The sequence below is a fragment of the Amblyomma mixtum genome, chromosome 7 (genome assembly GCF_055824585.1).
Source record: "Amblyomma mixtum isolate Tamu chromosome 7, ASM5582458v1, whole genome shotgun sequence".
NCBI classification, from domain to species: Eukaryota; Metazoa; Arthropoda; class Arachnida; order Ixodida; family Ixodidae; genus Amblyomma; species Amblyomma mixtum.
The window spans coordinates 74917328-74934079 of record NC_143018.1 but is presented as its reverse complement, the minus strand read 5'-3'; the positions used below and the strand labels follow the sequence as shown (position 1 = coordinate 74934079).

Genomic DNA, 16752 nt, shown 5'->3' with positions numbered 1-16752 from the left:
GCCGCTGCGAGCAGGGCTCGCGCAGCGACTCCCCAACAAACACAAAACCTCCTCAGGAACTCCAAAAAAGGATGGAATGTCCCAGTCCCAGTACAGCATTTATCAAACGTTTCCAGACCATAGAGGCAAGACATAGAAACACAAGAAAAAAGGCAGTGCTCTCACTAAAGGTCTAGAAACGTTCTTTCGAGAGTTATAAGCAGCAACAAAAAAGAATTAATGCATTTTGATCCCAGAAAGGTAACTGGGTATAACGTTTTCGGACCATTGGTTTTCAACAAGAAATAAAAAATTGACGCCACAAGCTGCGGGGAGAGAAGGTTTTGCTCTTGCACGCGTCGTTTTGAGAGATGAAACGGCAGTTTCATTCGAACAGCCGAAGGAAACGGTAAACCCCGCATCTCTCTCGGCGCATACGTTTCTCGCACGTGGGCCGTCGGCTCCATGCTGCTGGCAGGCGGCGGCGGTCTGCATTTTCATCGCGGCGCCGGCAGCGGCGTTCACCAGATTTCACGTCTTCTAGCGTTTTCCCAGCTTGCGCCCAACTTCAACATTGTGTGGTGGTCCCTCCAGGCGTCTCCGACTATCGGCACTCCTCGCTGCGCCGCTGTCTACCAGAAGTGCAGTAATGGCCTCCCGTCGCTAGCCCGGCTTCCTCGCTGGACGGACGCCATTTTGCGCACGCTTATTCGTGCTGCCCGAGACGTTCGAGCACAAGCCCCAGCGCGCGGCAGTTCTTGCTCTCGTCACTGCGCCAACAGGGCTGTCGTGGACTTCGTAGCTACGGATTCACGGAAGTTTTCCCGCGCACCTCGGCGTGCCCACACCATTCCTTTTGGAACTGATGCCACGGCGGCGCATCGCAAGTCCTTTGCGTAGCTCCACGGCCCTACTGATGCCGCTGTTCGAGGCGGCGTTCGCAGCAGCGGAGTTCGTGGCAATAGGTGACTCCTCGCACGCACCCTGCATTCCTCAGCGCCTCCGACGACTGCAGCACGTTGGTGGTGGCAGCGTGGCCGTCTACTACGGTCTGAGGCGGGAAGGACCTTCGGAGACCCACCACTCTCTTTCTGCGAGTGCCCATGGATTAGCCTGCTCTACCTACTTCGCCACCACGCAGCCATCCTGCCGCAGCGGTATAGTTTGTGCAGTGTTCGCGTGGTTATATTGACTCTCTCCCCCTGGATTAATCGTGCCTTGATCTCGACTCCAAAGCTGGACTGTGCCGCATGCGCAGTCTGCCGCACCATGGATGCAGCGCGCCACCGCACGTACCTGAGCACGTTCACCTTCCCGCCTGGCTCCAAGCAGTCTTATCCCCACACTTAGTCACAAGAAAATAAAACTCCCAGGATCGTTACGAGGGTGTAACGCGTATGTTTGAGCGCTCGCTGTGCTGTGAGAAGGCCTGCGCAGGACAGAAGCCTGCGTTTAATTTATGGTTTCAGCTGTTGCAGCCTTGTATTTCATCCCTGGGTTTCCGTAGGCAACGTCGTCAAGGTATGTTTTTTTATTTTAATTGTTTATTTAATTAATTTATTTATTTAAGCATACTGCAGGCCCTTTTCGCACTTTTTTTTTATTTTCGCCTAGTAGTACTAATATTTTTTTTCTGTTTCGATAACACGTCGCTGAAGCTTGCTCCGAGTCTCTAAGCGTGAGGGGGGTTTCAACTTGAAGAAAATCCGTGACCTGAAACTGCGTGTCTGCAGCGTACGCCCATCTCGTCTTTTCTTTTGTCACCCAAGTTGCTCTTTACATACGTTTGCTTTTGCGTGTGCATATCTGCTTTTGTAGCCCTTAGAATGCTCGTTTAAGGTGCATCAACTTTCAGCCTGTATTCTGTTTTACTTGCTTCATATTGCAGATTTCTCAGTGCTGGAGAAAAAAGTGGCCATCATTATACGCATGGCGCCGTAGTGTTATGTACACTGTGTATTAAATGGTGCATACGTTTGCGTCTGCTGTTTGTATTCATTCAGATTTGCGCCGTTGAACGTAAGTTTTGTTCGGCACGGACTTTCAATTCGGTCTGTATTGTTGTTCTTTGACTGAAACATGAATGCATTTTGATTGTGGTGGTGTATGGTGCGGTCGCCGGCATGGACGACAGGATGCAATTCGTGCTAAGAGCACAGCTAGTAAACTGAAATTACTTGGCGCTGCTATTTGCTCTTATATGAGCCAAATCGGATTACTTTTTGAGTTCATATTTCTTTTGTGTGCAAAATGCTAGGAAATTTCACGTAAACGGATAAGTGCAGAACGGCCGGGCCAGCACGCATTCAGACGAGTGGAAAGGTGGATTACACCGCCTGTAACGTAAGTATGCACCTGAAATTTGGCACATATGTGCGCTTTTATGCCTGCAGGCTGCATGAAAAAGGAGGAATAATTTTACTGAACCAGAGCCGAGAAATCGAGCATTAACCTTTTGGGGCTTTCCATGGGACGCACAACTTTTTGGACATTGCTAGTTGTGGGGACGTTTTTTAGATGTGTTCGGGAAAAATGAGCACCTCCTGGGGACATTCCAGATGTCCCGATGGGTCATTTCTGGGAGATTTTGAGGAGGTTTTGTGTTTGTTGGGTCGTGCCCCCTCGCCGACAGCCGCGCCGCTAGCGGCGCGCGCTGTCCCTATATGAAACTTTGGCCGGAGTTTCGTGACCAGAAAAAACATTGAAGGACTAAGGTTGAGCTTTCAAGGACGTGAATGCTATCTGTGCACCATCTACTGAGCGTAAGATAGTGTTTGTATCTCTGAAACACAGACAAAAATGCTACTATTTCAATGTCATGAATAAAGCCCCAAAACATGTTCTGAAGTATTTCACAAAACCTTTTTCTTTTCTCGAAAAGGCATTCATCCTCGCTTTTTTTACCAGAATTGTAAGTATAGGGTGATGAAAGTGCGGATTTTAAATCAGAAACTAATATCTATACTTTGATCTTCCCAACTCCCGACAAAATCTTAGATAAGCAGCACGAGACATCCTGGAGGCGACTCCGGACGCGATCCTTCATGTCAAAATTCTGTGCCGGTGATTACGACCCGGAGTGTACACTATGTGGCGAAATAGCCACTTACGATCGCATATTGAAGAAGTGCAAAGAGGAGCCGCCACTGGAATCTCTATTACAAGTTCCTACTCGAGCAATGGGAGGGCGTGTTGGTCAGATCAGACCTGGGCGTACAAACCCGGGTCACTGCATGTGCTACTCAGGCCACTGTCAACCGTGGACTGTTAGCCGCCTAGCACGGATCGTCCACATTTTGGCTTTCCCAACGAAATAAATGTTTTTCAATCCAAATGATAGTTTTCGGAAGTTCTAAAGAAACTTGAACATACGCGCTTAATTTACTTGCCTTCAGCGCACATAGAGACGCAGAAGCGAGCTTGAAGACAATGTTTTTAATGAAGCATGCACTTTTAGTACACACAGATAGTAGTCGAAACCTTTCAGCTTCTCTTGTGCTCTTGTAACGCGCTTTTAAATTGTACAAGAGAGCTCTATATAAATATTCTACTTATAGTAAGCCACCAAACAGCCTTGCTTCTTCGGATGTCGTTGCTGCAGAAATCAGTTGCTGCGCATTGCCCTCAGAAGCTCCGCAGTACATTGAGCTTATGCTGTCCGTCTATACGTAACGTTCACATCGTCTTCCTCTTTTTAATCTTCTCACTATTCTGCCTATTCCGCTGTGTTTGCGGCGCACGCTTTTAGAGGAATGTGTTGCCTTAATGCATCAGGGTGAGCTAAGGCCTCGATTGTAGACAAGTGAAGCTCTTCATAGCCGAAGCAAAGGAGCTAGAAATCAGGAGGGCATACCTAAGACTTTAAGGCCCTTTTTTGTAACGTTTACAAATTTTTATTTTAAAAACTGCGAAAGGTAGTTCGTAGCGGTCTGTGCAGGTAGATTGTGCAGCGAGGCGGACATTACGTATGTGATAGAGCTCATTATACTGAGAAATTGAAGGTCCCCAGCACCGAAGCTGAGCCCGGTTTTCCTTAATAGGTAAAGTGCTCTGAATTATAGAACGCGAAAAATACACATTCTAAAGCTCGTTCAACTGGCTTCCTCTCAATGCACATTAATAAATCGTGTCGCTGCGCGTAGTGTCATCGCCAAAACCACGTTAACTGCTTCTGCGTCGTAAAATGACGTCTGCATTTTTTGCATAAAGATGCCAGCGATACCATTTTATAAATGGGCAGCGCCGGAAAGCCAACCGAAACGGACATCCAAATGCGCACTTTCTGCCTACAATATTTCGAGCCACATTATCGATTAAGAAGACGTAAAAACTGGCCTCGCCTTCGATGAAGACGACCCCCAGTTCTGCAATGTAATGTTGAACCCTTATATAAAAAGTTAGAAACATTATTACATAGTTTTAGATAATTCGTGGTGTAATTTTCAGCCCTATCATGTATATAATGTCGGCATTGTATTATAAGCCACCTGCAAAGATGGTATCAACGTATCTCTGACAGTTTGAAAAATGAAACACTGTAACTTTAAAACAAATATTACCCGGCTGCACGTTTAAAATCGTCGTTTTCCTCATTTTTCATTCGTTCTTTCAGCGCTTCTGAATGTTCGGAGGTTTCGGCTTACGCACTACGCATTTCTTGGTAGGCAGACAAAAGCCTACAGGTACAATGAAATGCCCTTAAACGTTTTATATGAGCCGCTCGTATGGAATTATGGGAATATTCAGTCCATAAGAGATGCAAAGATATATGGAAATCTATATCTACTCAGTACGGATTCTATAAGCATTCCACATGATTTCTACACGATTTCCATATAGCGTGCTTGGCGTCATAAGGAGTCCGTAAGTTTCCATACGTGCTTCCATACAATCCACACCAACTCCGTATGTTCCATATTGACTCCATTAAATTTATTAAGGAAACGTATGGAACTATGGAACTGGTCATGTGGAAACTTTCAGTAGGGTGGGAGGCGCTTCCAATCGTAAACAAAGGAGAGAAATGCGCTCACATGCTTCGTCGTATCCGTATAGAGTCTTTGTAAGTTCTTTGTGGTTCTGGTTCTCAGGATCGTAGCCGGGGTAGTAGAGAAGTTGGTCGGAGATGTAACCGCGGACTCTGTCCGGTGTTTTCAACAGATCACGTCTCTTCTCCCAGGCTACTCTCGAGTCGCAGATCTTGAACTGCCCAGGCGGTGAGAATAGGAATAAAAGGGCTACAGTGATGTGATCTCGTTCTGTAACCTTGTATATAGATCTGACTCAATCAGGAAGATTTATTTCTTGCCCATTTTTATGCTCACTTAATACACCTGTACTTTTGCAATATTTTAGGCAGTATTACAATATGTGCATGGCAGATCCAGATCTGTAGGTACATAAAAAATACTGACCTATTCTCTAAATACCCTGAAATATTCCCCTTACTTACAAAACCGCCGCAGGAAAGCGGCGTTGTCTACAGGGGTGCATTCACGAATCAAGAGCTCCTGCACACACCCTACATTCTTTTTCAACGCTGTCTGGAAATCGGCGTTCTCTAACAGGCAGCATTCACGAATTACGACACCCCCACACGCCCTGCAACCTTTCAGCAGCGTATACGATTCCAGGAACGAGATCGGAGTACCATCGCACCTGCGGAGGAATGTTATGAGACAATTATAGTCTAATTAGAGATTAGCATATGCAAAGGTGGTGCCACATCGTCACAAAGAAAAGTGTTACAGTTTTCTCGGAATCTTCTTAGTTGAAAGGCCGATCCTCCTGGTCGTGTTGTTTAACAAGGGACCACCGCCTGTCTGAGGCAACCACTGTACCAAGTAAGTTCACCAGGGCAGCAAGCAGATTGTAGGGTGGTACCTAATTTGTGCTCAGTCGCAAATCAAGCAAGCTGCTTCGAAGTCGTTCTTTCAGTTTCAAAATAAATGCGCTTTTCGCGCACTTTACGCAGAGCTTAGCATTCTTTGTGGATACTTCTTTGGACGTCTCCTGGAAAATACACAACAGGATATATTACAACGCATTTCGAGGTTGTTTTAGAAATATTAGTGTGTTCAAGCATTATTAACATCGTGGTCATTTTTGACAATAAACTGTGTGCGTTGGACATTGAGCAGAAGTTTTGGAGTGATCGGTAAGTTCTGTGAGGCTTGTACATGTCTTATTGCAGTAGAAGCACATTTCTGGCACACAGGGCTCGAAACTAAAGAATCATTCAGAATGAAGAAGGCCAACAGTCGCTGAAACTAATGTCAATATAGAGAAATTGTTTTCTTGTTTATTTTATTTTTAATTCATGGCTTTGATCAATGAAAAATTAGCAGGGTTGCCAGATTGGGCTATTACTAGCCAAATTGGGCTACTTTTTGTCCGAGTTGGCGTCCGAAATTTCGTTTTGGCTATGTGGCTACTTTTGGGCTACATCTTTTTGATGCGTGAAAAAAAAATAAAGTAGTTATAATGTGCTCTGTTACAATTATACAGTGACAGAAATAAAAGGCATGCTGGAATAAAAATGCAGGCTATAGCAGGTTAAAGAAATTGAGCGCGTCTGCTACAAAATTTGTAAAAGCTGTGTTCCAGAAAACATGTCTTTCAGGCAGTCAAGGATCATGGCTTTCGATTTCTTTTATAAAGAGTGGACGCTACGTGAAAGTTGCCCCCAGGAAACACTTCACGGCCTATAGATTCCACTTAATCCGCGAACTAGCGCCACCCGCGCGCGCGCGCCACTGAACATAGACTGTTGCCGTCTGTACATGTGAGCGTTCTCCCATTGACGCTGCACCACGGGTGACCATGGTGCCAGAATAGAGGGAAAACACTAAGAGAACTTAAGTCTCCCTACGTGGTGCAAATGCGTAAGCATTAAATGCTACTGTTTTGCTTCTGTTGCCTGGTTTCGTGATCCTCACATGTTAACCGTTAACCGCGTAGACGTGGCCTAGTGGTTTGGGCGTCCACTTCGGCTGCGGTAGGTGGCTGGTTGGAAACCCACTGGCGGTCAGGGATGTCCTTTTGTTGTATTGTTTATTCTGGTTCTGCGGACACATTCTGCTCAAGATACGCATGGGGCAATAATGCTTAGGCATTAATAAGGTCTTTTTCTCTTTCTTCCTATTCCCGTGGTGGACACAGCAAGCGCGCCACTCGCAAGAGCCTAGGCTTTTTCTGCAGCCTCAAGCGGCACACGTGCAGCCCTCGAGATTCATTGCGAGCGACGCGAGAGCGCCGTGTCCGTTGCGTAATCTACATGCACTCATGCGGAGCTATGGAGCCATCCTTCGGCGAGGCACGGAACCCACTGTAACTAACGAAGGCGGCGGAAGTTAGTGGCATGACATGGCATTAGATCTGTCGCTACGAGAACTTTCAGAATGGCCAAGTAGGCGATGTACATCCAGAACTACAAAAACAAATGGAGAAAGTAGCCGGAATTCAAGGGCAATATGTTTTTCTCATTTTTGTGAACGTGCTGTTAGACTGAAGATAAAATCGACATAGATTATCATCTAATGGTATATATCCTTGATTTATTCTGAGCTCATGCATATGGTAGAATGTAGCTTCAAGAAGGCGCATGCTAGATGCTTTGAGGTGACGCTCTCAGTGAGAACCTTTGTCTTAAAGCATAAAATTTAAATGTGAGGCTACGTAAGTATACAGTAAGGTATTTTAACTGTCGATATGTCTAATCTGCGCACGCACATTTAAAAGGTGAAATATTCCTAAACTATAGCTGCGATTGCGTTGTATAGCGCCGCCGTTCTTTTCCACGTGCAGACTGGCTGTCGTCACCCGCCTCAGGTGATATGGCCTACTGCCGCGCCTGCAAAGTGGAACTTCGGCCCCATCTTTAGGACCTGGTTAGCGCACTTGGTTAGCCGCACTGGTTAGAGCGCATGACGGGTGGGAAACGTAACAACGGAAAGAACAAGCCGTGCGCACCCCCTCAGACATCATGTGCGGGAAAGAAATCTAATATGTAAATATTCTTGTCGAAAATTAATTCAATATGCTTAAGAAATGTCGTCACAAAAACAAATATTTTTGGCTACTTTTGGGCTACGCAAAAATTTCGCTTTTGGCTACGTTTGGGCTACTACGGAGGCCAATTTGGCTATCTGAGGTCGGAGCCATCTGGCAACCCTGAAGATTAGCTATGTAATTGGTTTTACTTGAGAGATAAATTGCTTAGAAAGTAAGAGAAAAAAGAGCCACAAGACACCAATGGGACCCGAACCCACGGCTTCCACATGTCACATGTGGCACTCTACAACTGAGCTACGACGACGACAGTACCATTCTCTTACCTTCGAGGGTATTCATGAAAGATGTAACCTAACCTTCAGGATGCTCACCAGCGCCACCTTTGGCATAGTGGACGTAGGGACGTCCTGTTATTCCGTAGATGCCAAATACAAACAATGAGGGGGGAAGCTGAGCGAGAACCAACTTGTGATATCTTTAGCATCAAGAGTGACGGAAGCGAGGCCATCGTTAACCTATCAAGCATAGAAGGACAGGTAATTGGGGGACTCGTGACGACAAACACATGACGAAAGCCAACAGTCACTGAAACCGAGGAAAACATGGCGGAATGTTTCTACTTCTTTCATTATTCGTCGAATTTATCAATAGGAAATGTAGTGGAACAATTTTTTACGTCACTAAAAAATTATAATCAGTGAAGCAGAAGGCTGAGCATGTATACGGAAACCTGAATATTCAGGACGTGTAAAATTTCGAACGCTTTCAAGCTTATAGCGTAAGCCTAGGCAAGCAATAACGCCTCACCGTTCAAGTTCGGTTAGGCCCAGTGCCATAGCTTAAATGATTACTGATCCAAAATTCAGAATGTTTAAGTGGCTTTCAAGACTGCGCAGCCAGTAAACGAAGTGAACGTCTCTCACTCCTGGGAACGAGCAAGGCAAACGCATAATTGGCCCCTTCATTGCCTGCTGTGGTGTGGGACGTCCGTGTCGCATATATTAAATCAGTTGGCGTACTTTTCCGAACGTGAACCTCGCTCGCTACAGTATGTTTTAACCCAAGCTTGCTAAAATTCGTCAGTGCATAACTGTCTTCAGTCAATGTGCAACCAAAACACTAAATGCAGTGGTTGGAACACTGCGCATTAGACTGAATTTAATTAGTTCAAATCCTATGCGGCATACCAACATTCTTTCTTGAAACCTGATTTTTCTCTCAGTGGCCCTGTGACGACGAAATACACAACGCTTCCTCACAGAACCTGCAGTTGAACCTCCCTGATGCCTTTAAAGGAGGGTAAAAAAAGTTCACCGATGTGTTTTTACCTGCAGAAAAAAGCATATTTATTGAAGTTGTCTTAGCGTAAACGAGTTTTTTGATGTTTTCGAAAGCTGCCCGTATCGCATCGCAATAATAAACGCAATCTTATTAGAAGCCTCACAAAGAAAAGAAACGGCACTTTCGACCACATAATTCCCAGGACAGCGAATGACAACTGTATGTTTCGATGTATCTTCGTTGTGTCCCTGTCACCATCTCTACACAGACGCAAAAGTATATGTAAAGGCGCCCACTGTTTTTAAGGCTATCGCACTGCCAGGTGTCCCCATGAATGATTTTCTTTTTTGTTGTTTAACCATTTCTACTGTAATCGAATACGTAACCTTTCGAACAAAAGCGAGCTCTTTTGAATTAAAATAACGCTGCAAACATTTGTATGAACCCTCGATTTTTCCTAGCTGGACTACATGTATACACCCTTCGTAAACCATTCGAACTGTAGAATAAAAGGTGTGACCACGCAGGCCGGCCAAATTTCGAGTCGTTGTATTTTATCACAGGTCAAGTACTATGCTTCGCAGCACCATTCGTAGGGTCGATTAAAACATATGGCCATGCACTGACCTGCATGGCCCGTTTCCCTTCGACGAAATAGTCGTCGAAGAGCCTGAACTCGAAGAGGACCGGGAAGCCAACATCGAGCGACAGACGAGCCACCGTGTACACGGGGTCGACCTTACGGGAAGCGGCCAAATTGAGCAGATCCAAGTTGAGGCGCACCATCAGAGACTTGAGCTGCTCACGCTGCAAAAGAGTGAACACGTGTAAGCAGCGGTTGTGAACTTATCGATGCGGCGTTGAAAATTGAAACCACGAATGAATAGAAGCACCGCCTACCGAGGAGAGATTGAAAATATCTCCAGTATACTGAGGATCTCTCAAGTTCAGTTTATCAAAGCTTTTCTGCCCGGTCATTTATGCTGCATTTAAATTGTTTATATACGACATGTTACTTACAGACATGATACTTACGGTATAACAAAGCAAAAACAAAAGCCTTTCTAAGGTCTGCGCTAGCACGATTGCAGCCGGGGGTTCAACGTTAAACAGGCGAAATACAAGCCGCTTCATTCAATAGTACGGCAGTAATCAAACAAGGGTCTTTCATGAACTGGGCAAGTGCAGGATTTCACGTCCAAAGCTCTCTCTCAACGGGCTTTTTGGAGGTTACAGCAACATCGCTATAAGCGCAGCAACCAAAATTGCAATCACGTCACTACTCCCAGACGACCACACTTTCCTACCGTCTAGGAATGAGTAAGCACTCTAAGCTGGCATCTGCCATGGGCGCCTTGCTGCGGAACTTTACGACACGGTCCTACTAGAACAATGCATTTCTTGAGCTTTGTTCGAGAAAAAAAACGGGGTGCTTCTTTCTTTCCCACGAAAAACATCGTTACGAAGATATTTAAGAGTACGGGGCGGAAGGAAGCATTCGCTCTGCCATTATTACGAACCAGGAGAGTCGGCATGTTCAGAGGAGTTAACAGGACCGCTATCACTACCACTTTTTCGGTTTGGTTTGGTTTGGTTTATGGGGTTTAACGTCCCAAAGCGACTAAGGCTATGAGAGACGCCGTAGTGGAGGGCTCCGGAAATTTCGACCACCTGGGGTTCTTTAACGTGCACTGACATCGCACAGTACACGGGCCTCGAATTTCTCCTCCAAAGAAATTCAGCCGCCGCGGCCGGGATCGAACCCGCGTCTTTCGGGCCAGCAGCCGAGCACCATAGCCACTGAGCCTTTTTCAACCGGCCAGTGTATCAAAGCATGTTTGCGTACACTGGTAGAATCTCCGGCAAAAGTTTACGCGGTACGTGTACTCCGGAACAAATTCATCATAGCAGTGCCTCCAGACCCAGCGCTTGGAATCGATACAAGCGGGTGTAGCACGTTCGTCTCTTCCTATCTGCATTATTTACAGGGATCGGCTATCGGGAGTGCTGCGAAAAAATTTGGAGGCTTATCAAGGTTAAGCCCAGTGGATGCGAAGCAGCCTTCGTTTTGCATTCTTATTATTAACGTCCTTAGCGTTTGGAGGCATCTTGACCGCATACACGCCCGGCGCAAAGACGCTGGCGCGGTTGCGGGCACAGAGACTGACGCGACGGCGGCAGGGTTGCCAGATGGCTCCGACCTCAGATAGCCAAATTGGCCTCCGTAGTAGCCCAAACGTAGCCAAATGCGAAATTTTTGCGTAGCCCAAAAGTAGCCAAAAATATTTGTTTTTGTGACGACATTTCTTAAGCATATTGAATTAATTTTCGACAAGAATATTTACATCTTAGATTTCTTTCCCGCACATGATGTCTGAGGGGGTGCGCACGGCTTGTTCTTTCCGTTGTTACGTTTCCCACCCGTCATGCGCTCTAACCAGTGCGGCTAACCAAGTGCGCTAAACAGGTCCTAAAGATGGGGCCGCAGTTCCACTTTGCAGGCGCGGCAGTAGGCCCTATCACCTGAGGCGGGTGACGACAGCCAGTCTGCACGTGGAAAAGAACGGCGGCGCTATACAACGCAATCGCAGCTCTAGTTTAGGAATATTTCACCTTTTAAATGTTCGTGCGCAGATTAGACATATCGACAGTTAAAATACCTTACTGTATACTTACGTAGCCTCACATTTAAATTTTATGCTTTAACACAAAGGTTCTCACTGTGACCGTCACCTCAAAGCATCTAGCATGCGCCTTCTTGAAGCTACATTCTACGATATGCATGAGCTCAGAATAAATCAAGGATATATACCATTAGATGATAATCTATGTCGATTTTATCTTCAGTCTAACAGCACGTTCACAAAAATGAGAAAAACATATTGCCCTTGAATTCCGGCTACTTTCTCCATTTGTTTTTGTAGTTCTGGATGTACATCGCCTACTTGGCCATTCTGAAAGTTCTCGTAGCGACAGATCTAATGCCATGTCATGCCACTAACTTCCGCCGCCTTCGTTAGTTACAGTGGGTTCCGTGCCTCACCGAAGGATGGCTCCATAGCTCCGCATGAGTGCATGTAGATTACGCAACGGACACGGCGCTCTCGCGTCGCTCGCAATGAATCTCGAGGGCTGCACGTGTGCCGATTGAGGCTGCAGAAAAAGCCTAGGCTCTTGCGAGTGGCGCGCTTGCTGTGTCCACCACGGGAATAGGAAGAAAGAGAAAAAGACCTTATTAACGCCTAAGCATTATTGCCCCATGCGTATCTTGAGCAGAATGTGTCCGCAGAACCAGAATAAACAATACAACAAAAGGACATCCCTGACCGCCAGTGGGTTTCCAACCAGCCACCTACCGCAGCCGAAGTGGACGCCCAAACCACTAGGCCACGTCTACGCGGTTAACGGTTAACATGTGAGGATCACGAAACCAGGCAACAGAAGCAAAACAGTAGCATTTAATGCTTACGCATTTGCACCACGTAGGGAGACTTAAGTTCTCTTAGTGTTTTCCCTCTATTCTGGCACCATGGTCACCCGTGGTGCAGCGTCAATGGGAGAACGCTCACATGTACAGACGGCAACAGTCTATGTTCAGTGGCGCGCGCGCGCGGGTGGCGCTAGTTCGCGGATTAAGTGGAATCTATAGGCCGTGAAGTGTTTCCTGGGGGCAACTTTCACGTAGCGTCCACTTTTTATAAAAGAAATCGAAAGCCATGATCCTTGACTGCCTGAAAGACAAGTTTTCTGGAACACAGCTTTTACAAATTTTGTAGCAGACGCGCTCAATTTCTTTAACCTGCTATAGCCTGCATTTTTATTCCAGCATGCCTTTTATTTCTGTCACTGTATAATTGTAACAGAGCACATTATAACTACTTTATTTTTTTTTTCACGCATCAAAAAGATGTAGCCCTAAAGTAGCCACATAGCCAAAACGAAATTTCGGACGCCAACTCGGACAAAAAGTAGCCCAATTTGGCTATTAATAGCCCAATCTGGCAACCCTGGACGGCGGGCGCGCGCCGCTTCATTCCTGGCGTGACGTCACATATCACGTGATGCAGCGATGGTGGCGCCGCCGCCGCGCCGCGCGCGACGGCGCGAACCGAAGCGTGGAGGCCTCCGCCGGGCGACGTCCGACGGCGCGATATGAGGCCCCACCTGCAGCCGGTGTGACGTCATCACGTGACGTCACATCATGTGATCTCACTTCAAGGTCAATGGTGGCCACCGCCGGGCGTCGCGCGAAGGCCCGAAACCTACGTTAATATGCTTCGCATAATAATTTTTTCTGCAGACTGCACATGAGTACAGGGCATGTTCCGTGCGTATGTCTGTAACCATGGGCGACGACAAAGAGATGTGAAGGCTCTTCTGAGGGTTAACTTCTCTTTGCCAAAAAAGAAAGTCGCAGTCATTCTTAAAACATCGAAGGGCCTCACGCAAATGGCGTTACTTTTAAGCCGAAAGCCTTTAATGCCTCATGCTGCCGTTAGCAATCCGTGTCGGCAGCCGTTTCTGCGTCCGTGTCGGCAGCCGTGTCGACAGATGTGTCAGCGTTTTGACTGGTGTCCACCGAGATATGTGAGACAGTTACTGCGGAATTTCCTTTCCTCAAATACAATTTTCAGTTTCTTCATTACGGCCCCCCTTTCTTCTTTCACTGCCACTTCCTCCCTTCCTGTACGGTGCGGTTAAGGTGTCCACCGAGATGACTGAGAATAATTACAGCGCCATTTCCTTTCCAAAAGCGTTGCGTTCAAAGGGCAAGGCATCGCGCCGAACGAATGGTGGCGTTCCGTGGACTCCCTGGCAGCGCTACAACACACTGTCGCTTTCCACTCCTAAAGGCGAAGCTTAAGCGCCATTAATTAGCAGTCAATTATGCTGAGTGATTAATCAGTGATTAGTCACTAATTAGTAATTTCTCATCACTTCGTCATCAATTATGCGTGACGTAATCCAGTGGTGACGTCACCAGTGTCACAGAGGCAAAATGGTGCGGAAAACGCTTTCGCCTCTACGCACTTTAGACAGTCAAAGTGCCCGCTGAATTTTTTTCTGTTAGCGCCCCAAAAAGTGACAAAATGTGCGTTCCTATCGGCAACTCCTCGGTTCTAATCACAATCACCTCATTGCGATACGATTCGGCGAATGCCAAGCAGGCCTGGTAGAGAGCGGCGGCTTTCTGGAAGGCGTTCTGGTTCCAGCTGGGCACCCTTTGCACGCTGAGGGCGGAGATCGTGGCATTGCGTATCGTCTCCTCGATCTGCGAAGTGGCAGAGCATGTTGTTAATGCCTAAACTCGGCTGCCTAAACTTCGGCATTTGTAAACCAAAGTTCAAGCAGTGACCACCTGCAATCCAATACTGAACTGCGCAGTTACATGCTTATTGGAAACGCAACGAGGACAACGCGGCGAGCTATGGAAAGAAAAATGAAAGTTGTAACGTTAAGAGATCGGAAGCGCACAGAGTGGGTGAGGTAACAAACGCGAGTTAATGGCATCGTAGTCGAAGTCAAGAGAAAGAAATGGGCTTGGGCAGGGCATGCAATGCGAAGGCAAGATAACTGCGAGTTCTTAAGAGTAACGGAGTGTATTCCAAGAGAAGGCAAGCGTAGCAGGGGGCGGCAGAAAGTTAGGGGGGCGGATGAGATTAGGAAGTTTGCGGGGATACGGTGACCGCAATTGGCAAAGGACCGTGTTAATTGGAGAGCCATGGGAGAGGCCTTTGCCCTGCAGTGTACGTAGTGAGGAGGAGGATGATGATTCTGATGATGGTAAGCCGAGGGTAAATTAAACAATAAAGTTCTTAGAATAGACTTTTGGTTTTAGTTTGTAGACGGAAGAAACATTTGTAAAAGCAAATGCGATTAAAGCAGGCCGTCTGGCGTGTGACAGCTCTAATTCTGGGTTGTTTCTGGGCCACGTGGGTAGTTTTGTGGCCCATATATAGTATTTGTCTGCATTAGCCAGCGCTACATGCCGCGACACTTTGAACGAAAAGATTTTTATTAATTTTGTTGACTGTCAACTTCGAAACCTAGTGCCCTAGTAAAAAAAAAAGGCAATCGCTTCGTGCGGTCGCTCCCTAAAAGCTTTATGACGGAGTCACGGCCTCTTAGCTGCGTAGTCAGCTGCAAAGACCAGTATTTGAAGTTCATCGGGATGTCGCAAGTATCAAGGCACTGAACAGACTAGACCTCCAGATTCCGAGCTATCCCGCATATCAAAGATCCTACAGGCCGTTTTGAATAACATTTGTCCGACCGTGAGCAAATTTTTAGAGGAGTGGTGGGCTTAGAGATCGCACTTGCACAAAATTCACGGAAAAAAGCGCAAAGAGAGGTATATGTGATTAAATGAGGACGTCCGCGCAGAATTGATTATTGCAGGATTTTTCTCCGGGTGGAGTTATAACAACGTGGGCAGGAAATAAACTGGGGGAACGGCGTCTCCAAAATATTGGCTTGCAGCTGCATTTCTAATCCACATTCACCAAACCATGCAATGTTACGGTTCGCAGCGTTATGCGACCTTGATAAGATATTTTTAAAGGAGCTTCTTTACGGAACATATATTAAAAATCTGTCAGAAAGTGATTTTTTTCTGTCGCTCCTTGTAGGACGGGTAAGATACCTTTGAAGGAGCATCTTTATGGAACAGTAATTGAAAAATCTGATAGAAAACGTTTTTTTTTCTGACGCTCCTTGTAGGATGGGCGCTTAATAATTTTTGCCACCTTAAAGCACCGCTTTTTGAAGCCAGCTACAATATCTCCTACATAAGAAATGGAGGTTTGCTACGGTTTCGACGCTATACTGCATTAGTGTCAAACGACCAACTGTATGTTAAAAGTTTCTCTCTAAAGCGCAGCGCCCATGTTAGCGCAGAGTGGATGTCACATCGCGTGTCGCGGCGACTGTCACAAATCAGACACTAAGTTATCCAGCGCATTTTACAGAAATTAAGTTCCAGCACCTCGCAATCAAAGTAAGACGCCTGACTGCTCCTAGTTTTGTATACTTAAGTTCATTAAACGACGAAAGTGCGCAAAGCAGCAAAAAGCCAAGCAAGTATAAAAAAACTGCAGTGGAAAAATATTCACTTCACATTCACTTGAGAATCATAAAAACAATCAGCAACATTTCCGATTACTTTGTTTTGGAATAAAAAATTGAATGTAAGATTAGAAGCTACAGGAAAGGCATCAATTACCTGAGCATAGGGGCCGTCCGGGTGAACCCAGTAGTTCCCGCACACGTAGTCATAGAAATCATGACACGGATCAGCAGTGAAGTTCATGGTCTGCCTCAGATAATCGCTCTGGTCGCGGCAGTGGTCTGTGTTGCATGGCCTAGGTCTCAATTTCTTATCTTGATTTTGTGCAGCCTTTAACAGCCTGGATTTCCGTGTTATGCGCCTCCCGGAGCGCCTTCTTGTATCTCGGCGTATTGGCGATGAAGCGTTGCTCG

At 46.3% G+C, this 16752-nt stretch overlaps 1 protein-coding gene across 1 annotated transcript in view; it reads right to left on the bottom strand.

The window, feature by feature from the left end:
- Positions 1 to 16752, bottom strand: part of LOC149336531 (uncharacterized) — a 21777-nt gene extending 5025 nt beyond the window's left edge. The window contains exons 1-4 of the mRNA XM_089554160.1: positions 16496 to 16752; positions 14408 to 14545; positions 9901 to 10080; positions 5013 to 5184 (exon numbers count right to left, since the gene is read on the bottom strand). Coding sequence (XP_089410286.1) covers positions 5013 to 5184; positions 9901 to 10080; positions 14408 to 14545; positions 16496 to 16582 — 577 coding nt within the window. The 5' untranslated portion in view covers positions 16583 to 16752. The remainder of the gene's footprint in view (positions 1 to 5012; positions 5185 to 9900; positions 10081 to 14407; positions 14546 to 16495) is intronic.